The sequence below is a fragment of the Psittacula echo genome, assembly GCF_963264785.1.
Source record: "Psittacula echo genome assembly, chromosome: 6".
Lineage (NCBI taxonomy): Eukaryota > Metazoa > Chordata > Aves > Psittaciformes > Psittacidae > Psittacula > Psittacula echo.
Window position 1 is genome coordinate 33683372 of NC_137743.1, and position 26897 is coordinate 33710268.

Sequence of the window (26897 nt, forward strand, 5' to 3'; positions counted from 1 at the left end):
CCAGTGAAACTTAACTGACACTAACTAATTTGTACTAGCCTTTTCTAAAACTGCCTTGAAAACAGCTAAAGTAAATATTTTTAGGAAAATAATTTATTTTCCACTACGAATTTTTTCACATGTCAATACATCTCTCTCTTTGGCTTCGTATCACACTAGCACATGTATCCTGTGCCTGTCAGATGCAAACTTCAAGCTTTGCTTGGCTCTGAGATGAATAGAAAACAGGAAAGGTTTATTATTATTAGTGATATTTTAGTGACAGTAGTTTACACACTTCATATTCTTGGGTGATAACACTGCTCCAGAGCAATTCAAGTAAATTAGAAACTCTTTCTTGATGGAGTTACTCCTTATGAATAAAATAAGATGCTAGCTTTCATTGTGCACTAGCTCAAAATTGCCACCATGTGGAAGGATAGCAACTTAATTTAGCATTATTTATACTGCACTGATATAGTTTTAATTGCATCTGTACGACAGAATAACTGCTGTGCTGAAGCTCCTTTATCATTGCAAGCCTACAATTAATCTGAATTAGGCAGGCTATTACATGAGCAGTACTGTATATATAGTTGGAGTTGTGACAACATTTATTTCACAGGGGGAAGAAAATAATTAAATAATTCATAAACCCTTTCAGCACAGAGCTAGGTAGCTAGCACCATCTCTCTCATCGCTTTCAACAGCATGGTGTATGCCCGCCCTCTGAAAGGGAGCTCTTACTGCCCAACAGATCTTTAATTTTGTGAAACACACCATGACAGGCCACACAAAATTGGAGATACCTTTAAAAAAAAACCTAACAAGATAGTAACAACCAAAAAATCCCACTCAGAGTCCTTCAGAAACAAGTAAGTGGAAGTGGACCTCTTAGCACCCTTCCTGGAGACACACTGATAGATCCAGCAGTTACACACAGTCTGTGACAGTGAAATGTGTACTTTACGCAGGTGAAACATTCGCACCCCCAACTCCTCAGCTCCTTAAAGGACATCTCTGCATCGTATTTTCAATGTTGAATGAAGACAAGCAACACATATTTTGATAATTCTCTCTCCCTAATAAAACAATTGCTATTCAGCCAAATTCACAATTGATAGCCCAGTTTCAAAGACCTGCATTGACCTGCATTTCTTAGCAGAGGTAATATTTCCATTTTAGACACTATTTCCTTCTAAGGGGAGGGGTCTAGAAAGAATACTCTTAGTGAATTTGAAAGCCCCAAATAGTCGGATCATGGACTTCTAAAAATTAATCTTAAAATGATAACACTTCTAAAAAATGAACTTGCAAATACAATTGAGCTTCTAATAGCTTCTACAGACAGTAATTAAAGAAATCTCATTTCTCTAAATTAAGCATAATGAAATGTTTTTCAAGATCAAATAACAACTTGTAAACAATATTATGACAAACATAATTCATATGAATACCCAGTATTCAGAAGTGTGGGGAGAAAAACTCTGTCGATACCAAAAAGAGAAACAGTGGAATTAATAATCAATATAATGTAAACCAAAACTAAATTCCCTGAAGTATCTTACATTGTAATGGCTAATTACAATTCTAAGCCCTTTTTATACATTTTATTTTTTTTAAGATGTGTAACCACGCATAAAGGTGTTTGGTTTTTAACCCAGGAATATAGTCTTTTCTTAGTAGAAACAAAGCTTTATAACCAATGTCACTTGTTTACAATGAGTTTTTATTAATTCAGTTGCAAACAAGCAAAAATCCCCAGTCTGTGCTAGTTTATGTTTCCCACTTGTTTGATTCAAGAAAATTTATAATAATGGTGTTTGAACCATAAGACAGCACAGAAGAGTGTGTGTACACAACAGCTTGCAGGAGCCAACTTACATGGGCCAGCAAAGCATCAATTGTTTGATTTATCTACAATTTTCTGTCAGATCTGCAATCCTGAACACCTCCTAAAGGGGTACCAGTGTAGCAATGTATGAAACATGTACGAAACACAGACGGTAAGGCTGGCTGGCAAAACAAAAGTTCCCAGTTACAGAAATACAACTCAGGTTTTGCAATTTCATCAGAACAAAACTACATCTCTGAATAAATAAAACTGACACCAAAACATTAGGTAGTAACACAGTTACAGCCTGCAAGTACACCTCCAAGAGCCACATCCACAGAGTTGAATGCTTTGCTGATGATGGACTACAAGTCTCTTGTCATTCTCTAGTCAATTTATGTAAATAAACAGCGCATGGGACTGAACTCCCCACTCACACAACAAAGACTAGGAATAAATGAACCCAGGTGATTTAGAAAAAGATCCAGGTTCAAGAAAGTGTTCTCCCCTATAGGGTCATTGCCTATATTTAGTAATCAGAAACTCCTTCTCAGATCAAAAGAGAAGTCTTGCAGTGCGGGCCAGAAGATTTGCCTGAAGTACTCTCAAGTGCATTACATGTTCTTTGGACTTTTTGTGACCTACAGCAACACTTTCAAAATAATCTTATACTATTTTGGTGCATGAGATGAGCTGTAGGCCACACAATTTAGGGTGGTTTCCACATTTGCACTTGCTGAAATGACATTTAATTTTTTATATGTCATGGGTTTATTTTACAGTTGAATGTCGTGGTTTAAGCCAGTCGGCAAGTCAGCCACGCAGTTTCTACACACACCACCCCCCCCTCCTCCCCCACCCAGAGAGATGGGGAGGAGAATCGAAAGAATGTAACTCTCGCGGATTGAGATAAGAACAGTCCAGTAACTAAGATATAACACAAATCACTACTGCTACCACCAATAATAATAATGATAAAGGAAATAACAAGGGAAGAGAATACAATACCACCCGCTGAAACAAGCCCGACCGAGCAGAGAGTGCCCTTCTGGGTAACTCCCAGTTACATCCCCGGGCATGACATGCTGTGGTATGGAATACCTCTTTGGCTAGTTTGGGTCAGGTGTCCAGTCTCTGCTTCCTCCCGGCTTCCCCTCCTTCCAGGCAGAGCATGAGACTCACAAAGTCCTTGGTCAGGGTAAACATTCTGACCAGTAACTGAAAACATCGGCTTTATCAGTATTATCCCCAGGTCGGAAGTCAAAAACACAGCGCTGCACCAGCTACTAAGAAGGAGAAAAACTGACTGCTACTGCTAAACCAGGACATTGAACAACAGACATTTGCTGTCAGTTTGGATGAAGTTCCAGACCAGGAAAAGACTTGAAGAGGAAAGAGGGAAAAGAGACCTTAAGCTCTGTAAACCAGTGTAGTCCCACAGCTGATACTCTTTCAAAATGCAAGAAAGATTTTTCAAAGAGGGTTTTAAAAGGCAGGCAGTTTCCAGATCTTGTCTGCATTGTTTGAAGAGTCTATAAAAGATAATCACATGAACTATGACAGCCAGTACTCAGTTCAGACTCAGAAGATTTATTCAAGTTCCTTTTAAGCAGGTAACAATATTTTGATAAGCCACTATGTAAACATTACTGGAAAACAGTATTTGTGGCACACTTGCAAAGGACTATGAAGTCTACCCTGAGTGGGGAGAAAGAAACCATGAATTTGTAGTCATGCTGGATTTTGATTTCTGAAACATTGATGCCTGTCCATTTAAGGGGACTTCCTACAGTGGAATAGCGTCCCACCTGCAACACAACAGTCTGTAGAAAAGGTAGAAGACAAAGAACAGGTAAAAAGACAATTAAAGGTGACAGGTCACTCAAGCTACACTGTTTATATCTGGTATTGATTTTGACCTATGGAATTCATATAAAGCAATACAGTATCTGCAGCATTTACTCCTACACATGACCAATTTGGTGGCCTTCTATGATGGGGCTACGGAACTGACGGACAGGGGTAGAGCAGTTGACGTCATCTACCTGGACTTGTGCAAAGTTCGACACTGTCCCGCATGACATCCTTGTCTCTAAATTGGAGAGACATCAATTTGATGGGTGGACCACTCAGTGAATAAAGAACTGGCTGGATGGCCGCATGCAAAGAGTTGTGGTCAGTGGCTCAGCGTCCAGCTGGAGACCAGTAACGAGTGGTGTCCCTCAGGGATCGGTGTTGGGACCGATCCTGTTCAACATCTTTGTTGGTGACATGGACAGGGGGATTGAGTGCACCCTCAGCAAGTTTGCCGATGACACCAAGATGTGTGGTTCGGTTGATACACTGAAGGGAAGGGATGCCATCCAGAGGGATGTTGACATGCTTGTGAGGTGGGCTGATGCCAACCTTATGAAGTTTAACCATGCCAAGTGCAAGGTCCTACACCTGGGTCGGAGCAATCCCAGGCACAGCTACAGGTTAGGCAAAGAAGAGATTCAGAGCAGCCCTGCGGAGGAGGACTTGGGGGTGTTGGTCAATGAGAAAATGAACATGAGCCAGCAGTGTGCGCTCGCAGCCCAGAAAGCCAACCATATCCTGGGCTGCATCAAGAGGAGCGTGACCAGCAGGTCGAAGGAGATGATCCTGCCCCTCTCCTCTGCTCTCGTGAGACCTCACTTGGAGTATTGTGTGCAGTTCTGGTGTCCTCAACATAAAAAGGACATGGAGCTGTTGGAACAAGTCCAGAGGAGGGCCACGAGGATGATCAGGGGACTGGAGCACCTCCCATATGAAGACAGGCTGAGAAAGTTGGGGCTGTTCAGCCTGGAGAAGAGAAGGCTGCGTGGAGACCTCATAGCAGCCTTCCAGTATCTGAAGGGGGCCTACAAGGATGCTGGGGAGGGACTATTCATCAGGGACTGTAGTGACAGGACAAGGGGTAACAGTTTCAAACTTAAACAGGGGAAGTTTAGATTAGATATAAGGGGGAAGTTCTTTACTGTTAGGGTGGTGAGGCACTGGAATGGGTTGCCCAGGGAGGTTGTGAATGCTCCATCCCTGGCAGTGTTCAAGGCCAGGTTGGATGAGGCCTTGGGTGGCATGGTTTAGTGAGAGGTGTCCCTGTCCATGGCAGGGGGGTTGGAACTAGATGATCTTAAGGTCCTTTCCAACCCTAACTATTCTATGATTCTATGCTTTCTAAAGTGTGCAATGAAGAGACACTGTCCCAGAGCACAAGTAACAGGGCCCAGCAACCAAGTTTCTTCCAGATCCCACCGCAATAGTAGAAGAGGTCATTGCCTCAGTCTGATCACCCCTCATCACTAGCTGAAGGTCACCAGCCTTTCAAGTCAGCAGAGAATTGCTTAAGGCTCAGGCTGGGGTATAAGGCAAAGGGCTTAACTGAACTCATCACCAGACACGCTTTGAAGTAACTTGGCAGGCTGTGCAATGATGGAGCACTGACATAATCCCCACCCACTCTGCTGGGCATAACAGTAACCCCCAGCAGGGAGACAGTAACATCTTAAATGACTCCTGCTTATCTGCAATGCCGATGTGTCTGCATGCACAGAGAATGTGTTTTCTCTTCTGTAACTGACCAACATGTTCTTTAGATGATATAAATGGTTTCCTTTCTAAGGAACTGAATGCTCACAGAACAAATGGGCAAGCGGCTGAATAAAGCATTTCCCACTTGGATCTGTATTAGTAAGATAGGAGTTACGCAGCAGGATACACATAGGATAAGCATTAGAAAAAAGCCTACTCTTCTAAGAATTTTACTTGGCCTTAATGGATCAGACAGTGGAATTCCACTTTGTTGCTCCAGGGAGCTCTGGGATTTACTCACAAACTAGCAGTAGCATGTATTCTTTGTCCTGATGCTGGGGAGAATTAGGGCTTCTTCATTTTCTGGACTTCTCAAGAATATATTCGTATTTCCTGCTAATAAATAGGATATTAAGAAGTTAAATAGATGTAAGGCTAAAGAAAAATTGGAAGGATGGGAGGAGTAGAACCTCACCATGCCAGCCATGAGAGGTGGCTCAGAATGGTTTGCAGTGCCATCAGACCCCCACAGATCTGAGATATGCTGATGTTTTAAATTTTCATGCACACGCTTCTATTTGCTTTTCTCAGCTGACACACTCAACACCTCCGGCATCACTACTGTGCTGTTAGCTACCTTTCCATAAAGCATTTTTTTTTTCCCAGGCTCTTCACAGCATTGCTCATGAACCTGTCAGATCTTACTATGTTCATTTTTCTGTGTTCATTTGTAGAGTCCATTTAATGGTCAGTAAGTAACTGTAAAAAAGATAGCTTATTTACTCAGCCGTTCCTTGCATGTATTCCAGAGTCCCGTCACTTTAGTCATCTGACAAATGTACCCCTTTTTTCATATTCACACCTTTAGCACTTCAGGCACTACTATAAGCAACAGGGAAATGTGGTGCATTTTTTGTTGGCTGGTGCATCTTCAGTGGCATTTTTAACAGAGCTGCCACCGCAAGATCTTTATCAGTGCTGACAATGCACACATGCAGAAGAACTGACTTGACTTTCAGGGGCCAGACTGAGTTTGCAAAGCAGGTACCTGAGAGAATTTGAAAAAAATAAAAGAAAGTAACAAGTTTTCATCCTGTTTTTAATTTATTCACTGGTTAAACAGGACTAATTAATTAAATTAGTTTAATTTAATAATAAATAATTTGTCTAAATGCGGCTGAAAAGCACTGATCATGCAAGCAAAGCCAAGCTGAGCTGGGTTCAGGGGAATCAGGGTGTTCAGCTCAACTTTTCAGCTGTTGTAGGGTTAGGGGGACAAACTGCTATCATCAAGTAAGTCAGTAGCTACATAAAAAGAGCAAAACTAAGAAAAGTTCCTCCTTCCTGTGTCTGTTGGTTTAAACTCATTTCCAGAAGCTGATACTCGTGCGTCCTGGGGGTTCACTGGGATATTTCTGCTAACTTGCTTACACCACTTCTAAAGTTTTTGCTTTTGATAAGTGTTAAACTGCATGCATGCTTCACACTCTGGCTTCCCGTTGCCTCCTCCTCCATGTTTCAGTTTGTAGACAGGTTTCCCTTATCAACTGATGCAAGACACAACCACTGGAAACCTGCCTTTAGACTATCACAGCTGACAACTCTCAAAGGCTAGTTTTAGTGTGAAATTATTTTTCAGCTTCTCATTTAATGCATGTATTTCCTTGTGGCATCTCCTACATCACGAGTTTTCCCTTCTGGGGTGGTTTATTGTCAATGACATTGGGAAATCATACATAATGCAAGATTTCCAACAGCAACCTGGGAATTCTGACCCACTCCTCTAGCAACATCCATGGAAAAGGTTTCTTAAATGCAAAACCACACCAGTCACTGCCACAGAGTATTTTTTAATAGATACTACCAGGAACAGGATGTTCCCAAGAGATAACAATTTTTCTTCCACACTCCAATATCATTTCTAAATAAGCACTGTCACCATGGATGCTGATCACAAATGTGCAGTGTAAAGATGTAATTACAAAATTACAATTGAGTGGACTGCACACACTGAGCCAAATCCCCTCAAGGTATTCATCCCAAGTCGCTGGGCTGTAATTATTCCTGGCACATCAGCACCCCAGGCTCCAAGTAGCAATCAGCACTATTCAGACGTGCAGTAAGACCCCACCTCTTCCCCAAAGACTTCAATACCTACACAGGCAAGCAGATGAACAGCAGTCAGAATAAAGACTGCTTTACAACTGAGCAATTTAGATCAGAAATTAAATATTTTCCATAATTATAGATGATTTAGGTGTCAAAGGTTGCAACAGGACTTACAGGACACCAAAGTTAGAGAATAAGATCCTTAATGAATATAGTGAAGAGTTTTAAGCACCAGGTTATTTACAGTCACACAGTAGTGTACTGTGCAGAAAGCACAACTTATCAGCACAGTTCGGAAAATGAAGGAAAGCCACTTCCCAGACAGGTAACATCCTGCATTAAGCCTGGTACTTTCATTAGTTTCCTGTAGCATAACTACAGAGTGCATCATGCCAAGTGGTATGGAAATAACGCTGTCCAAACATCACAGTCATTCCCACAGTCTAGACAGTCTCCTCTTGCAGGACACGCAAGCAAGTCTGATCACTAGTTCCAGACTTGGAAAACTATGTCATGAGATCTTCATTATGAAAGATCCCATAAAATATCAAAAGATGCCTTATCACAATGCAATAGATACAGACCCAAACCAAACAAAGTATGTAAAAGGAAATTCCTGACAAATCAAAAACTGAATTAAAGTTTATGAACTGGAGCAGGGAGGGAAAAGAAAGGAAGACAAGCAGTTGCCAGCTCAAGCTATATGAATCTATACAAAGATACGTAAGTTTAGTACAGGAAAACATTTTCTCACTATGTTTTAATATTTCTTTTAAATCTTTAACTGAAGTTGCAGAGAGGGGTGATTATCCTCTGCCAAGACAAAAGAACAGCAAAGCTAATGGAGCTTAATGGTACAAAGAATACTGACAAGTTCAAACCTTGCCCAGATAGTTTTTATGTCTATCTGCAAAGTGTTCATTGTTTGGAAATGGCCAACATTTTTTCACAGTTTCTGCTGTCTCTCTAATATTCACTTCCAACAGACTACTTTCTGTATATATGTATATATATATATGTAGATTTTGTCTCTACCCGGAGGGACCTGGACAAGACAACAGCACTTTACCATGCTACCTTGGTGTGTGGAGCAATTATAGAATCATAGAATAGTTAAGGATGGAAAGGACCTTAAGATCATCTAGTTCCAACCACCATTCATGGATCAGGGCTCCACTGTGCTCGATGCTGACCAAAGACTCATTGCAGTAACGTTCTTTTACTGTAGCAGAAGGCAATCTAAAGTGCTGCTGAGCTGACTCACTTCAAGGGTCAGCACTGACTTCGTGGTACAAGCTCTGAGAGTACTGTATTCATTTAAATAAACAGGCATTTAATGGAAGCAGCACAACTGAGTGAAACTCTTGGTACATAAATTTTGTCCTTCCTTACACAGAAATTTTCTTTCCCTCCCAGTAACCTTTCTGTCCCATCTGGGGGAAAAGGGGAAGTCTTCTGAACCCAGACAAAAACCCTCTTGGCTTGTGCAGGGACTAATGCCACATACCACAAAAAAATAAAAATCACTGAGTGACAATTAAGCTCACCTTTAGATGACAACAGCGATGAAGAAATCAAAGACCCTACTCCTGGTCCAGCTGGCCACAAAAAAAAAAAAAAAAAAAAAAAAAAAAAACAAAAAAAAAACAACCAAAGAACAACCACATAAATAAAACAAAACCCACAAAAATCTGGTGATTTCTATCACTTGTAAGATAATTTCCCTAGCTATTACAAGAAAAAAATTGCAATGCCACATATATCACAGCAGTTTCACCACTATTAATCTGTATAAATTTACCTTCCTAGTTGCATAAAATACAAATTGTTGGCCCAGTGTATACATTCATAACTTATTGTCTCTTCAGAGACTCAGGTGTTGTGACTAATTCTGTCCTAGCTGTGATCCCTTTCTTGCATGAGATAAAACCTGACTGTAAATGTCCTGCCTCTTTCAGCCTGCAGATCCCTGGCTCTATTCAGCTCATCCCTGCAAAAATTTGAATCCAGTGAGTGTGTGGCTTCCTCAACTCAACTCCTGCCATTGCCTGGAGGAGCTGGGGATTGCAGAGCTTAACCTTTGATATGAAAATGGCTGCAATTCACTGTTGTTAGTGCATGGGCGCATAACTCCTACCTGGCAATGAGGTATTGCCTAGAGCAGGATACATCTGCTTCTAATCATAAAGCAGGATTTGCTTCATGCTGAAGCCAACTGCCACTCTGATATCACATGCATCCCTAGATGCTATGAGGCTGCATAAGCCCTTTCTGTACTCCAACATCCTCTGCCTTTGTTACCTAATGTATAAATGGCAATTTCTACTTGAGTGCAACTTAGTTTATATGACATACTTTCTACAGCTTTCCTCTGTTTTACTTTCAGACCATATATAAATGCATTTTTTATGTGTTGGGCTTTTTTTTTCCATGTTCAGTGATTTTACATTATTCTATTTGAGTCATTTTTATGTCAACTAAATACTCACAGAAACTTGTTGGAGAGACAGACCATTTTGGTGCATTCCAGCTAAGGGGCACAACTTATTTCTGCTCCTCTGAATACAGTACTGGTCTTCAAAGTGCTGGTGCCTACGACAACATCCTTGGAAAGCAGAGCAAGTAAACACCAAAACCGAGGATGGATTATTGCTGCCTCTGCAATGACAAGTACCAAGAGTCCCTTCAAAGTCCCGTGTAATTTAGAATACTGAGGCTAACTTCCAGCTTCACAAACCTAAATGCCAGTGAAGGCTGAAAAGCCTGTACTTCCAGCATGCCGCAGGTTCGTTTTCCACCAGAGATGTGGAGGTGGGTGCTCTTTGCAATGGCTGCAGCTCCCTCTCCTGGTGGAAAGCCAGAGTCAGGGAGGCCACCACCCTCCACCACCTTCCCACACCCGCTCTCACTATTTCTGCTACGCTTTAAACAGAGTAATAATGCAAGTAAATGGATTTTAACAATTTACTGTGGAATTTGATGAATAAACCGGACTCTGGAATTAATTAACCAGGAAAAAGTAGCACAGCCTTTGAAAAGGCAGACAATTCTGAGCAGAGGCAACCAGGCTCTCAGTACTTCTGTTTCAGGAAGAGTGAGCAACCACACTAACTTTTTTAACTGGAAAACGCCTGTTGAAAGGTGTCAGAAATTTCAAGTAATAAAGAAATCTCAGATTCATAAAAGCCCCAAAACACAAACCTGAAAATACCTACACGTTTGCAAATCTGAAGCAAAATGCAAAATATACTCAGGACACAAGGTTTTATTTTAAAACCACTGAAGATAAAACTGCAAAATTGTGAATGAGAACATTTGGCCTAATGAAGTATGAACAATTGGTGAGGTCCAGGAGCATTAAACTAGGCTTGTAAAGAATTTCAATAATCATTACTGATGCCAACTGCTGCTAATGTCACTGAGTTTCTGTGAGGGCTGTATGATGAAGTTTCTAAGGAAAGGGAGCTAGACAACATTGCTAGCTGTGTATAAATACACAGCTGCACAGAGAAGACAGCACAAGGGTCACATTGCTTCTATTCCAGTTTAGGCCATTTAATATACAAAAAAACATTTTAGAACAGTTACTTTACCTCTCCCTCTGCTTCTTTCTAATTAAAGCACGTATAGATGATTTCATAGACAGAAGCTGGGAAAGACAATTTAGCCTTTTGTATCTCATCTTATAACACTTCATTTACTACTAAATATCATCCATTTTTGAGTGACCCGGGTGCTTCTGCAACAACGGCCTTCCCAGCTGCTGGAGGCAATTGCAGAGATTCATCATGCCAGTGACAGGAAGCGCCGCCGCACTAGTGGCAGTACATTGTGCTGCCATCTGTAAGACCTCAGCCCAAGAGCAACCTCAGGATTCCCCCTCCTCTGTAAAAACAATGTATGTAGTGCAGATGTTAAGAGCTGGGTCTCTGAACATGCTGACCATGCTCCTTTCAGAGGGCTCCCTGCTAGCTGATTAATGCGGCAGTATTAACATCAGCTGCAGCGCTGACCACAGAGCCAGGATGGTGGCCTGAAACTGAGTGCCCTGGCAGTGCTGAGAGCCAGGAGAGGTGCGGGAAAAGCACAATTCCCTACAGTCATGGGCTGCCTTTATAACTATGCATTTTCAGCTTCCTGCAGGAAAAAAAAAAAAAAAAAGATGGAAATTTGGATTTGTATTTTCAACTTCATTTCACTCAGCTCAACAAAGCATTGTCAAGCCAGGGTCTGATCTCTTTCTTCTCACTACAAAACTAGCACCCACATGCAAAGTCTAAATCTGAGTGGAAGAGCAAACAACTAAAATTACATACAAAACACCCAGGAGTTTGGGAAAACACATAATATGGTCAGACTAATTTTTATATGATTTCAATCAAGACCTCTTCTGCACTTCAACATGTCCATCTCCATTTGAACTTCCAGTTCAGCACCGCATGATGAGGAAAAGAGGCAGAGATCTTTATCTTTTCAAAGCTGATTACAGCACAGCTTTGGTTTCAACATGGAAAAAAGACTCGTTTGTACTTCCTGTAGTTCTTTAAGAGGCTGTTACGTATATCAAAACATTACATTTAAGAAAGTTGTAACAAGCAGAAGTGACTCAGTTCCTAGTGCTAATGGGATATCTTACTGACTCTGCAATTTTTTTTTCTGCCTTTCCTTTTTACTTCTTCCACTCTTTATTTTAAAACTTGCAGTCTCTACTGTTTCACAGCAAAAACTGTTTGTAAAGCAAGAATTGTGCTGATGGCATCAAAACTCATTAATATAACTTGTTTTTCCATTATTAGCACCATCTGAGCCTGTTGAAAGCCTTAACCAGGGCTTTAATTTTTCCACAGAGAGCTTTAAATTAATTAGTGGTTTACATGCTAACAAAGAATCTGATACGTTCATAAATCAATCTAATGCAGAAGGATTACCAGAGGGTGGAAACCTATTCAGTGGGGACCTCACATTCACTTAACATGGTGGGTTTTTAACAAAAGGGTGCAGGTGTGGAATAGACGGGTACCAGGAAGAGCCCCTGATAATCACTTTGCATCACTTAAAGACGCAGCAGGACACATGGTAAATCAGTGCCTAGGGCCCACCCTAAGCAAAACTCATGTAGATATAAAAGGCAATATCATCTCCCTTTAACCTTCACAGCTAAATTGTCAGAGTGGTACAATTTCTTTTGTGTAGGTTACAGGCCACTGAACTAATGGAAAATAGAGTAGAATTAAAGGGCTTGGATGCAGAAGTACAAAGAAAGCTGTGTAACATATACGTAAATAAAGTTACCAAATAAAAAAAAAAATACATTTTTCTGTGTAGTATTAAATGAATTCAAAGCTATTAACGCATGATATGCTTGTTTATACTTTCAGTTCATTTTAGGCTTTTAATCTAGTTTTTGCTAACACAACACTTATTCTTGCCACAAGAGCTCTACTCTGATATTTTTCCTACCCTGGCACTGCTCGCTGTTAAGACAATGTCACAAAAATGAACACTTTTCTCTTTTCCTAGTCTCATTCTGTGTCCTATAGGTCCAAAGTAATGGACTTTAAAAAAAAAAAATACTTTGATGACTAAAGCAGCTTTCAGTCTTTGCTATGTTTTGAAATAAACCTGTGATCTGTTCTGAGAGCTGCTCATTTTAATAATGGAGTCTCTGTCACCACAGACACCTTCACACTCTCCATCAAATGCAGTAAGAACTGTACACGTAAGAAGTGATCATTTTCTTTTGCTTTACAAAAAGGTAAAATATCCTTGATGAATCAAAAGAAAAATGACTGAGAAAATTGTGAACATGCCCATTAAGAAATTAAAGTCTGTAAGTGACAGGAAGAGCCAAATGGCAATTTAGACCCAACGCTGCTGAAATATTCATGGATTGGCAGTAAGTAATTGTGCACTTTGATAATGGATAATCAATATTTACTGATGGTGGTTCATAAAATAAAGAAACCAAAGCAATTATCTGGTATTCATATCCTGAATTTGTTCGGTTCTCCTAATTCAAGTAATTATAAATTCATACTCACTCAATCCTACATAGGAGGTGGCAGATTTTCCATACAATCATATGGAAAAAACATATCACAGGTAATTTGTATTCTTGGTGATAAACATTTATTTTGAAATTAAGACTCTTCATTTTATCTTCTATAGTACCTTCCAGTAATTCGCTACTTCCAACAATAAATCAGTAATGAGAAAGGTAACTGTGGGACATACTAAAACCCCCATTTCCTATGAGGACTGACATGGAGCAGACACACTAGTATTGCAGACAGCACATAGTGCCTGATCTTCAACTTCAGCTGAGGTCTCCTCAGGAAAACATCTCATCATAAACATGCATTTCATCATCACTCACATATATTATTTATACAGATGTACAAACCCATTTCTTAAGCAAAGATACCACAGTGTAAGTAATTTCTACAGCACATGGTTTGTATTTACGTGGATTTTACGTACGTGTCCACCTTGCTGCAGCAGTTCCTGAGATGCTGGGTGAACCCGAGCACTGGAAGCCTTTCCTACCCTTCCAAGCTTCCAAGCACCACTTGCAAAAAGGCAACAGCTGGTTGCAGGTTACAGCAAATGCTAACTGATGTGACCTCCCATGTAGGGAAGCAAATCCTAAATAGCATCTTCTCCCCTTGACTTGTGCTGGGAAGGTAATAGGGAAGAGTATCCATGGCTCTCTCACACTGTGATCACATAGGTGTCAAATGGGAACCAGGAAGGCCAGGGCAAACCCACCACACCATGTGTCCCTCCAGCATGCCAGTGGCAGGGCAGCACACGCAGGGACAGGTCACCCTTAAAATGAGCCTGGGTTGACATAATGTGGTCACTCTTACCCTCATGACCTATCTCTGACTGCAAAACCCAAATAATTTTCGGTTTTTTTTTTTCAGAAGCAAGAAACAAGAGCAGGTATTACATGAGGTGCCACCCTGCAAAAGGCTTGCGTGATGCTTTCCACAGTTACTGGGAGGCAGGGCAGCAGCAGGGCAGCAGCAGGGCAGCACGGCTCCTCGTGCTTTCTGCCCCACTTCATGCCTGGTATGAGAAATGCCCTCCATGGGACACCGAAAGAGCAGACATGGGGTTTGGTACCCTGCAGGTACGCTCTACAGAAGAAGCCTCGCTGTTTGATAAAAGCCAAGCTGGGCTGTTTGCCCTCACCAAGACTTTGCATATGACTATGGATCCGGTATATGCTGCAGGCTCCTTCTGCACATCCTGAGAATGCAGGCTAAGAAGTTACTTCATCCCCGGCCTCCTCTGTGTTCAAACACTCCAGCTCCTGGACCCTTACTGCTCTCAAACTGCTCACAGTCAAGCAAGTTCATTAATGTTAATTAATGTCTGCTGTGTTTCATATTAAAATCACCAGTTCTCAGCTCTGAGACACAAAGAAGTTTCCATACATCAACAGCTTCAAAGCAATTGTCTCTATGGGTGCACTTATCCTTGGCTGTAGTAGCAGGATACTTGTGGAAATTACCCCACAGGGGAGAGGGGAAAAACTACCTAGTATTTACCTTGGGGGAAGATTGCACCCCTGGAGAGCTACCTATCAGCTCCTAATAGGATACAACACTCAGCCTCTCAACAAATTATACAAAATTACACTCTGGTTAGCAGGGCTAAAGGGATTAATGGGGCACAGGAAAAGGTACAAGAAGTGCCTGACTCTCATGAGATGAGATCTCAAGAAGGGTGCATATACCAAAAGCCTTTACCAGCTCTGGAAGGTTAATCAATATTGCTCATTTCATAAAGTCCTGGATTATCCCACTAAATATATTTTACACTCAATATATTATTTCTACGCCTCCAAGGGAAAGCTAATTTTTTAAAAAATAAAGGAAACATTTCAAATAAACAGCTCTTCCCAGATTTTGAAATTTGTTTACACTGAAAATGAAAATGCAATTGCAAATCCAATGCCTGATCTCTGCCCTTCTTCCTCCCCCAAAATTCCTCCTGGAGGCAGCAAGATTTTTATCTCAGTCACAGACTCTTGTAATTTCACCTGATAAAAGTTTGTTTCTCAGTTCCTCCAGGCCTTCTGCCCCAACACATACACATTACCCAGTGGCCAGTCTTCCCAACTCCTTAAGCGCCACCTCAAAGTCTTCCTGTGGCCAGCCCATCCATGCTGCAGACCCAACGGCGTGCACACCGGGGTGGCATTGGGATGGGAGAGGGCAGCAGCTCCCATAGCTATGCTGGGCACTCAGCTGGGGCTCCGGGGCAACGCACACACTCATGTGCCTGGCACACGCTGCTCGTGTCCTCCCTTTCTCTACAAGGCATGCAGAGCCTAAAGGCCACCGTCTCAGAAAAGCCCTCTGTTAGGCACCCCCAGCTCTGCTGGAGCCACCTGTGGCCATGGTGGGAGCAATAGCTTCAGAGCTGATTGCTCCTACCTGTCACTCAGGTCCCTCCAAATCTCACTGCATTTTATTGATAGCTAACAATGATTTATAAAATGCATTCATTGGAGGCAGGTGAGATTTTAAGGACCTTGCAACACACAGCTAACAGTGTCTACTTCCCAGAGACCCTCTACAGCTTCTCCCCACCATGTCAAACAAACGTCGGACCAGATTTGTTCACAGCCAACTATGCAACTCACTCAAATGAGAAACAGTTTCATGAGTATGTTCAAGGGGACTGGTTTGGGTTTTAAGGTTTGTGAACTCATCTGCTTTATCCTTTGGAAACCTAGGATATTTTATCTGAAGACAGGGACAAACAAACTCCTTAACAGATGGGAAAAGTTACTTAGATATTAAGTAATTAAGCACATTCAGCACATGTTGGCTCCTAAAAAAAATTGTTTTGAAGAGATAAGGCACTCTATAAATTAAGGCTTGCAGTTAACCAAAAATCTCCCTTTTCAACTTTTGCTCACAAGCCTAATCTCATAAATTGCTACATGAAAAATGAGGCTATAAGGAGCATTACATGATTTACAAATTTATCAGATGGAGGGAATTTTTTAAGCTTCCATGCCTGTATTCCTCCATTTTTCTGTGGTTGGCTAAGATTTAACAGGGAACTAAACCTACTGCATTTTGATCTGAAACTGCCTTTCCGTGCTTGCCTTGCTTTCAATTCCAGTAAGCACCAGCAGCAGGGAAAAGAAAACAGCTCTTCCCTACTGCAGCTTTTCCAAGGAAGCCAAGACAGAACCTTGAGTTTCCTCAGATAATGAATACATCACTGGCAACCTATCATTGTGTCCAAGACGGCCTTACTGCCTCAGTGACCACCTTCACCAATCAAAACATACCTAAGGCATGAAGTAGTTAAGACAAGAATTCCAAAGCAGTGAGTTGCTTCAGCTTACCATTGCTCCTTCACTCTTGCTTCGTGCAACTTCTCGCTGCAGACGAGCCACAGACAGCTTCTCCCTACGGAAAGAAAGGCAGATGAATAGCAGTTCATTTTTCACTGGCAGAGAGAACGCACCACATCCCAATCGAGGCGGCATTCCTGCACATCACTCAGGCAACCCTCCCAGCAGACCATGCTCTCCTCACGGTGTTTCTCTGCAATATTCAGCTGCTCTGTTGCTGTTTCATTTGTGGCAGTTTGACAGAACTGTCAATAAATCAACTAGATGCAAGTATCATTTGCTCCATTCAAAAAACAAAGTAGCTCATCACGCTGGCAATATGGAAACAGACTGTGCAAATCAGATCATGTGATTTATTTTCCTACGGCCTTGCACATCAGCTTTATTTGACTACACTGACACCAGTTAGAAGGCTGCTAGATCATCAATAAATGTAGGCATAAAAATGAAATTTAAAAAATCTATTCTATTCCCAAACACTGTGCTGCATTTTGCAACTACTGAATATTTCTTTAATTAGCCTTTTTTCATAAGAGATCCATACCCAAATGTTTGGCTTGATTTAAGTCACAATTAACTTGCTGAATTAAGGACTTGATGATCACAACACACTTTTGCCTGAAAAGTTGTAAGATATTAATGAAAGCAGGGCTTAATATACATACAAAAGGGAATAGATTTTCAGTGCATGGAGTGGGAAAACGTAGCAGTATCAAGTCTGTGAGCTGCAAAACCTAGACAGGGGAAGGTGGTGTAGGAACCAACCACTGCAGGAAGGGTACAGGAAGAAGGGAATTTGCTCTGGAAGCTCAGCAAAGCAGAAAATACTTCATAGAACAAGCAGGACTTAAGTAACCTACCATATTTAGAAAGGATTTAAGAAAAACAAACACACTTTTTCAAGCAGGCTATTTTTAAAGAAGAATATGTATTTTTGAAAGAAAAGCACCCTGCAGAAACGTCAGAGGCATTTGTCAGTGCACAATGAAACATAAATCTGAAGATGAATAAATTATTTACAGAAGATGATCAGCTTTGAAAAATTCCAACAAAAGGGGTTTTAAATCAGAATATAGCCATTATCAACTTTGAATTTTTCCATTTACTGGTGTTTTGCCAAGAAATTCTACATGGTCTAATTGGAAAGAAAGACCTGAACCATCCCAGTGCAGCATCCTGGCACGTACCTGGGATATATAAAATCTTTGCCCCAGTGACTACTCAGTATAAGGTAAACGTAAGCATGCCAATGGCTCAGGCCTGCTGAGACATGGCTGTGGGCAAGCACCGGCTGCCCTTTTGCAGCTGTGCTGTCTGAGGGCCAGCAGGACCAGCCCTGCACTGCTCATCATTGCTCCAGCCATGATTCCACTGGCCATGCTACCTGGCCTTCCTGAGACATTGTGAGATCAGGACAAAAACCCTTCCTGCTGTCCACTGCAGGGATGTAGAGAGTCCTGAAAGTGCACAGACACATCTTTCAGCTCCTACAGCAGAAAAGGGGCTGGAAAATCATGGTCCCCAGAGACCTACAAAGGTCCCCTGCTGTGGCTGAGGGACAACCCGGTGGCCAATGATCTCCCCAGGCTCTGTAACCACTCCTGTCACTGACTGGGTTACTCTCATCCAGCGTGAGAAGCTAATTGCTCTATAATAGTTTATTCCTGATCTTGCAAGAAACGTAGCATTTACACCATTTCTCAGTAACCCTTCCTGCACACATCTGACTAATTCATGCAGGAATGACAGCATTCATGTCACTCTGCCACAGCTCAACATATGCTTGGGTCACTAAACCAGTCCTCCCCCTCCATTTCAGTAGCAGATGTGGTATTTAAGTCAAGTCTCCTTAGCAGTCACCTGCCCTCACATGCTTGGTGCACCCTCACAACACTCCCCATGCAACTGGCTGATGGCACTCTGTAAATACGGTTATCACACAATACCAGGCATTGCTAATATTGTGATCTGTAAACATACACAGTGATGAAACCACTCAATACCAGCAAAACCTAAAGACAATACAGCCACCGTCCTGTAGAAGTGGTATTTGTGTTACTCCAGCATTATATCAAGATCCTCTTTTGCACATGTGAAAAATTACTGAATATTGAGAAGTGGCATTAGTGCAGCCTGAACCCAAGTATCCTAAAACAGCTTCTGAAAGACAAGTACCGCTCTCCCCCTTCCCTGCTCAGATACTATCACAGGCAAATTATAAAATTGGTTAATCCTATTTTAAGGATTTAGTTCATCTGCTTGAAATAGCCCACTGCATTTTTGTAGCGCTTCAGTGCCCTAATATGTTTTAGTGGAAAAAGCAAGTATACCCTTTGAGGGGGTTTTTGACTTTTTAATTGCAAAATAAATGCCGAAAGATATTTTAGGAGAAAAGATGAAGGGCAGGAGAGAGGGAGGAATAAACAAAAATAAACCCTGCAAACCACTCCTCCATGCACTTCCTGTCAGTGGTCTCGAGAGATGTATTTCGTTATTCCTCCTACATGAGGAATACTCCTACTTTCCTCTCTTCGTGTTACCTCCAGCACGGAATCAGTTCTACATTTCTAGAATCCTGGAATTTTATCTGAGTAAATCCCATTTGAGCTCCATTCACAAAGCGGGCTCCTCCTGACAACACCAGGCCTTCCCTCTCCAGGTGAGGATCCTGGAGGATTTCTGAGGTTCAGAAAGGGCTTCCTTAGCAATTTCCTCAATGAAGGAGAGCAAAAACTGGGATTCTCATACTGAGTTTATAACATTGCTGCGATTAGGAAAATAATCCCTTTTCAATGGCAGAAAATGAAAAAGAGACTTGATTGTCACAGGAGAAAAAAAATCTGCAATAGAGCAATAGATGATACAGAAGAGCCATCTGTTCCAACAGTGTCTAAAAATAAGTCACCTTTGAGGCAAGCAAACCCTGTGCTCCCACTTCAAATAGGTCCCAGCACATCTTCTCCCTCCCGCCTCCATTCCCCAGGTGAGGGATCTGTGCACTCACAGCCAGACCCGTGCAGATGGTTACCTTCATCTAGGCAGGACACAGGCCAGAGGCTCAGCATGCCTATGGACCACAGTCATCTCTGAGCCCATTCCAGGGAGCTTCATTTGTGATGCACTTGGCCCATCGCCTGCAGTGAGCCATTCCCACTACCTCTATACAAACATATGCCAGTATAATGGGTGAGAAATGTGGTCAGGATCCTGTTATGAGCCAACAGCATTTAACACCATTTACAGCGTTGGAATTTTTCATGTAAGACACATGACAAGAGGGAGCAAGCGCCTTCATGTCTAAGCACAACCAAATAAACTCGCTGGTTACTATCCACCATCTCAGTCAGTTTTGATTAAGATAGCACCTTCAGCAACTATTCCCAGCTTTCAGATTTTAATATGGTGTTACAACTGAATAAGCATTTTGCTATGACTGAGTTGCAAAAATAATAAGCTTTTAGCTGCTTTAGCCTTTCAGATGTTTCAAATGCAAAGAACATTTGACATGCAGCTTCAAAGTTAATCGTGGTTTTTTAATCTTTCCTTTTAAATAGGAGAAATCAGTAGCATTACTTTGTTGCTATACAGCTTTATTTTTAATCAAGCATGTTTCATCCCTATAACATGATTAATTAATGAAGTTAATTAGCAACAACAACCTCCATGAAAACAAATTCTTCTCTGAGGATTTAAAAAATTTAACCATGTTCATTGAGGAGTTCTCATGTTCGCTTTTGAAAAAACACCAAATGATGAAAGATTTACAAAAACGCTCTTTGAAAGCACAGTTTATGCTCTTAAGTTTGAATATTTGCATTGTAAGTGGCAAAATTCCCAGCCAAGGACTTTGCAAAGAGATAATTAAAGGAGCCAAACAAGGATTCAATTATATCCTTTCCAGATGGAACCAAGCACACAAGTAGTCACTGTGTGGATGGAAGAAAGATACGTTTCAAGTCTCAATATCACCAGTAGATCTTGCAGTAGCTTGTTGTAAAAAACAACAGTTTGAGGAAAACCCATTTAGTCCAAGGAAAACATAAGTGTGCTGAATAATGCTGCAAATTCTGAACTGTCCTTAAAGTATAATTTATCCTTCATTCTCCCCATCAGTTTGACTCATTCAACTACCACACAAAAAAAAACCTGTATCATATGACAGTGACAGCTAACACACACATAGGGGTTCACTATGAAACAGTGCTACTTGGACTTCTCTCAATCCATGGGGATAAAGGTAGGTAAGTTGATGCAACCACAAGCCTGCACCTACCACATAATATTGAACAAATGCTGGTACTGTGCCTGGTCTGGTAACAGATATCCTCAGATCAAACAACACAATAAAAGCTACACTGGATGAGTGCAAGGCTCCCTTTTTCTTAGTTCTCATCTTCATAATGTTATTTTACATCAATACAACAAAACAAAAAATTCTGTCAGCAAATTTCAACTTCCCAATATTTGAAATAAGATTTTAATTTTTATTTTGGATTACCAGATTCCAAAGCTCTGAGATACAGGCCTTTGCTTCTCCATCTAACACAGAAAGATATTTCTTAAAATAGCTTGGGGATAAAGTTATGAAATAAAGATTCCTGAATTATATCCAGTTGCCAAGACCTCAGCCATACAGGATCAGGATATATTTTCAGGATTAAATAATAATTTCACAGTTTCAATGAAGAAAAATAATTGTATTGTTTTAATGAAGAGCAGAAACAAAACTCGAAAAGAACAGAAAATGTCTTTCTAACATCATCCAAAACTTAACTTAATGGTTCAGTGAACCTTAATCCCCATGATCTACAGGGAAGACAAGGGGTCTATCAAACCCTGACATTACTCTTTCCTTTCCTGATCATTCACAGCAGCTCCACGACCTGGCAGTGTGCACTGACAGCTCTTGCATTTTCAACATTGACACAAGAAGATTTCAAACTTTTCCTTTTTCCCTTTTCCCAAGTTAATTATTACTTTCCTATACAATGACTGAATATGGACAACATTTAACAGGTATGACAGCTCCCAAGTTACTAATTTGTTTTTCCACTTGTCTTTTCTTTGATGAATGGGATCAGAGAAATTCAGACTACATTTTCCCACTCTACACTGCTGCTGTGAGATTCAGAAGGTGAATAAATACTTTGTTCACATATGGAAAAAGCAAACAGAAAAATGACAGAGACTCAGAATGTGAATTTGCAAAGTGCCCCTAACCACTGCACCTTGGAACCACCCCTGATTTATTACCTACCAAAATTATCTCTTCTTCATTTCCCACCCCACCCATACCATCACTTGTAGCCATGGCATTGTTTTCCAAATGAACCAGAAAAAACACCACTGAAAGCCATTAAACATGGATTAAACATAGCATGGTGCTAACAACTGATCTAGGGGCAGGGCACTAGTCAAGTGTGGAAAGACACAAGCCTGGCTTCCTTCAACTCCCGGTTTCCCAGGGAGGTTTCCCATCCAAATGCTGACCAGGCTTGACCCTGTCGAGCTTATGAGAACTGACAGGGGAAAAGCCAAGGGTGGAATGGCTGCAATGAAGTAATTTGCCTCCTCCAGCTCCTGCTGTGATTGCAGTGGTCAGTGATGCTGCAACCTTCCTTCCTACTGAAGATCACATACAACAGAGGCATTTGGCGCTTTATCCATGTCAGCGTCGTGTTCCTTTTGAAACTGGCCTTTTAGAGTCACAATGGTTTAACTAAGATCTGGCAATAGAAGAGCCATCTTGCAAAAAAATACCCATTCCAAATTTAAAGCTAAGCAAAGTAGAAGCTTTATTTATTTTTACAATAATTACAAAGACTGGAGTTACTTACAATGGAAATACTAATGCTGTAAAGCAAAAGCAGAATAGATAGGATGAGCCACCAGTGAGGCACAGGCTCCTATGTATTGCTAATTTATTTGTAATAAAAGATAAGCATACAGAAAACATAATTTACATTAAACTTCTATAAGACATGACACTTTCAAATCCGGACAAGCAAAACAGGTAGCAACTTACTTAAACTCTGATTTCTTTAGGTGACACTAACAGTAAGGAATAAAACCCCACAGAATTCTAACTATACTCTAAAATAGGTATGAGCAATATCCAGACGCTGGCTCCTCACCAATTTCAAATGGATTTTAATGTATATGTAATCTGAAGCAGAAGTTCAAAAAAGAACATCAAGTTACTTTCCAGAAGTATCCAAACAAGACACCCAATACAAAAGAAATACCACGGAAGAAAGCATAGGGTAACACTGGGCTGAGTCCCATATCCTGGCGAGAAAGGAGGCCAACAGAGAAACATAGCGGAGACAGAGCCTTCATTATAAAAGCAAAAAGCTTTCTTTCTTTAATGGCAGAGCCATAGCAAAGAAATTAGAAAAGGAAAGGTGTCCACGAGGAGTCCATGGCAATGATCACAGGATTGTTTTCACGACAAATCACTCTCAGCAGCAGCACAGCAGCTGAAGTCAGCTGAGCACCTGAGCATAGTAACTTTCCTATCATAAGCACCTGCACAGAGACAGGTGGCAATGCGAAAACATCTTTTCTCACACTGGCAATCTTTTTTACCTACTTGACATTTATTGTTTTCAACACCGAAATTACGGCTGCAAGTCTGCACATTTTAATGATTTACTGCTACTTCAGACAACATTTCAAATATATCTATTTTTTTAATGTTAACCCAACATTAAAAAGGAAGGAATAGCCTCCTTCCACTATTAGTGTTGACTCCACAACACAGCCTGCTACTCAAATTCTGTATATATTTGGGCTCACAGCATCAGACATAGGGAGGTATAGACACAAAGTTCAAAATGTTGGTCTCTTGAACTCTCTGGAGATTTGAGATGGTTTTTAACCCTGGTAATGTAGAAAAGCCAGCAAGTGAAGAGCAAAAGCTTTTAAAATAGAGACCTTTAAATAGCTTTCATCAGAAACTGCTAATGATTAGAATGACAATAAATAGAGCCATCAACCCCCCTTTCAGTTCCTTGACAAGACAGAGACAGCATCAACCAGTACAATCAATGCAGTTTCTTCATAAAGACAAAAAAAAACAGGCAAAAAAGTGATTTCTTCCCCGCAACACACACATTCAGTTGTAGGATAAAAAATTAATGTCTGTATGACACAATGCCAAATCATCAGGATCATTACGAATTATACCAAGCAATCATTTAACAAATCTCCTGGAACATCTCACCATTATTCATGAGATAATGCATTTAGCTGCAATTTTTTTTTTCAGATATACTCCTCTGAAGCCTTTCTTTTGGGCTGAGATTCCAGGTGGAAGAAGAAACTGGGGGGGGGCTGGGGGAATGGGGTAAAGGTTGTTTTTTTTATGAAACAGAAAACTGAGGGAAAAAAATAACATTTTCCTAATAATTTCTAATGTCTGCAGAGAGTAGTGACAGATACTTAAAGATTTATTTTCAAAATCAGCTCAAACACAAAAAAGAAAACTGCAAGAGGCAAGGGAGTTACACCTGGCTATCAACTTCAATGCAACATCAAGTAGGAAATAACAAACACCAAAGTGTCAAAAACCACCAAGTAAACAGCACTACAGTTCTGAACTCTGAAATACACCTACAGTACAGGTTTTCACATTATAAATTAAAGAGCTCATGCATTATGTAAAGACTGTATTTATCAAAAAGCATAGTTACGGTTTTACTAGGTCCAAATTCTGCACAGATTTGTCCCCTGTTTAAACCCTTTGATTGAATCTATCCCAGAAACTACTAAAACGCACTACTACACATAAATGAGCGCAGGATCTATCTCACAGAATTTGTTATTAGAAGTGTTACATTAACCATAAACTTCATTGTCTCTGCTCTGCAATCCACACCACAAAATACCTAGCAAAAGCAATTTGACAAATTCACACTGTTGTAGCTTGGAAATTCTTGACGTAAGTGACTGAGTTATCAATTTCAATGTTACATTAACAGTAATATTTGTATTTACTGCTGCATTATTTCTGCAAATAAGCAAGTGGGAATTTCTACAATTAGGCAAGCTTCCAAGTTCTCAAAGACTTATCATCATCGAAAATCTCAGTGTTTAAACAGGAAAAATAGAAGAAAAAGACTAATAGAAGGCAATTTGGAATATTAATTCAGCAAAAGAAGCTTTAAAATATAACAAAGACAGGAGTTGCAAACAGATGCCCATCCTTTTCTATGAAAATGACTGCTTGCTCTTCTTTTCAGGTGCTACTTTAAGATATCTTACACAAATGAAAGCATCTGCTTAATGAAAGCCCTAAATGATCTACAATGGTACCAAATTTATTTCTTTCACAGTACCAGGCCTACATGTTGCACTTTTGTAATCAAACCAAAATATTAGTGTTTATCGGCTTTTTGACAGCATCCTCAGAGCCGCAACATCACTCTTCTGACCTTCTCCAGTCAGGTGAGTGTGGAAAGCAAATTTGACTCTATCACCTTTCCCGTCCTGTACACCACTAGTTCACATGATCCTCTGGTCAGAGTATATCATCCAGGAGATCCACTTCTTGAAATGGGACAATAAGACAGTAAGACATGTTGCTAAAAGCCTCCCAGTTTATCTTGAAAGCACAGCTGGGATCAAAGTGGATAATGAGAGAGGCACAGGATCATTGCTACATGACAGTTTGGCCCATGGTAGAAAGACAACAGTTTAAGTCAACAGCTTTTACCTCCTCTTATTTCCAACACACACAACTACTACTCCTCATTTCACATGCCCACAAGATGCTCTTTTTCGGTCTTCATCCCCAAATACACCTCCTCTTATTGCTGGAAGTACCAAAGGCAGCGACGTTTGGCTGTTCAGTGGAGCTGACAGGGGCCTGGCAACACATCAGTCCCAGCACATGGAAGTCATTGCTAAAGCAGATGCCACTTTCAAAAGAGTCAGATTTTTATTTGTGACTTGGTGAACTTGAAAGCGACAGCAGAGATGAACACAGCCACTCTGTCTAAACAGTCATCTGAAGATTTTTTTTTTTTTTTTAAGCAAATTCAAGAAAAAAGAGACAGAGCAAGGACTAAAAAGAAACCACTGTGTGTAAGGGTACCTTTCACCTCTTGCCTTTCTTCAGCATGTTATTCAGCACTTCTACTCTACTCTAGATTTAAAACCAGCCTACTGTTGTAGGTTGTGCACTGCATTGCCATTAGTGCAAGTGTGCTTGTTGCTCCCCAGTTTAACTGCTGATAGCAGGGTCTTTCAGCTTCTGAGTGTTTAACTTCTTACTTCGGGTTTTGCTGTTTATTTTTAAACTGGGTCAAGCCGTCATCTAGACTAGATGAAGTCTAGGTTCTTGCATTTGTTTGGGGTATTCTGTATGGTTTGAAGTACCAAATCCTTACAGCATACAGATTCACACTATTATTAGTGCATTGTTTACTTGTGTTAGTTTTTGAGGGTTTTTTAAGTAAATATTTGGAATCCAGAAGATACCTCCTGATACATGAAGAATTCTCTGGACTGTGACCCAAACAGAACTAGCTGTGAATCCTGAACCCATTCAGCCATTTCTAGCAAAAGTGAATTCATTTTTCCTTTGTTTTCACTAAGCCTGGACTTAAGATGACCTTGGAAAATGAAAAACAAAAGAAGAAATAAGCAAACAAGGTCTTCTTTTTGCACAGGACTTGGCAGTTGAGCTAACAAATCCCCAGTCACTGGTAGCTCACATAGATATTTTCTCTGGAGATTTGTCACATGGAGACGATGTGCTGTGGAAATCCTTTTGAAAGGATATGCATTTCCCTAAAGGATTTTTAATGAGAATTTATTGCTTATGAAAGATTCAGGATTGGCAGCACTTCAGTCTTCAGTTAACGATCTTTGTTTATTAACATGAAATGCATCACCCTTAACAGGAATGTAACTTTCCCAACCGATGCATCAAAGCACAAAAGAATTCTCTCTCCTTCAATCTTATCCCCTAAGGCTGTCTGAGAGGGTACCAGTTGAAATTCGTATCATTGTCCTCTATGAAAATTAAGTCAGAAC

At 40.7% G+C, this 26897-nt stretch overlaps 1 protein-coding gene across 1 annotated transcript in view; it reads right to left on the reverse strand.

Moving 5' to 3' along the window:
• Positions 1 to 26897, reverse strand: part of NCKAP5 (NCK associated protein 5) — a gene marked incomplete at its 3' end in the record, with an annotated part of 395713 nt that overhangs the window by 224983 nt on the left and 143833 nt on the right. Inside the window, exon 3 of the mRNA XM_080620860.1 lies at positions 16848 to 16907. Coding sequence (XP_080476986.1) covers positions 16848 to 16907 — 60 coding nt within the window. The remainder of the gene's footprint in view (positions 1 to 16847; positions 16908 to 26897) is intronic.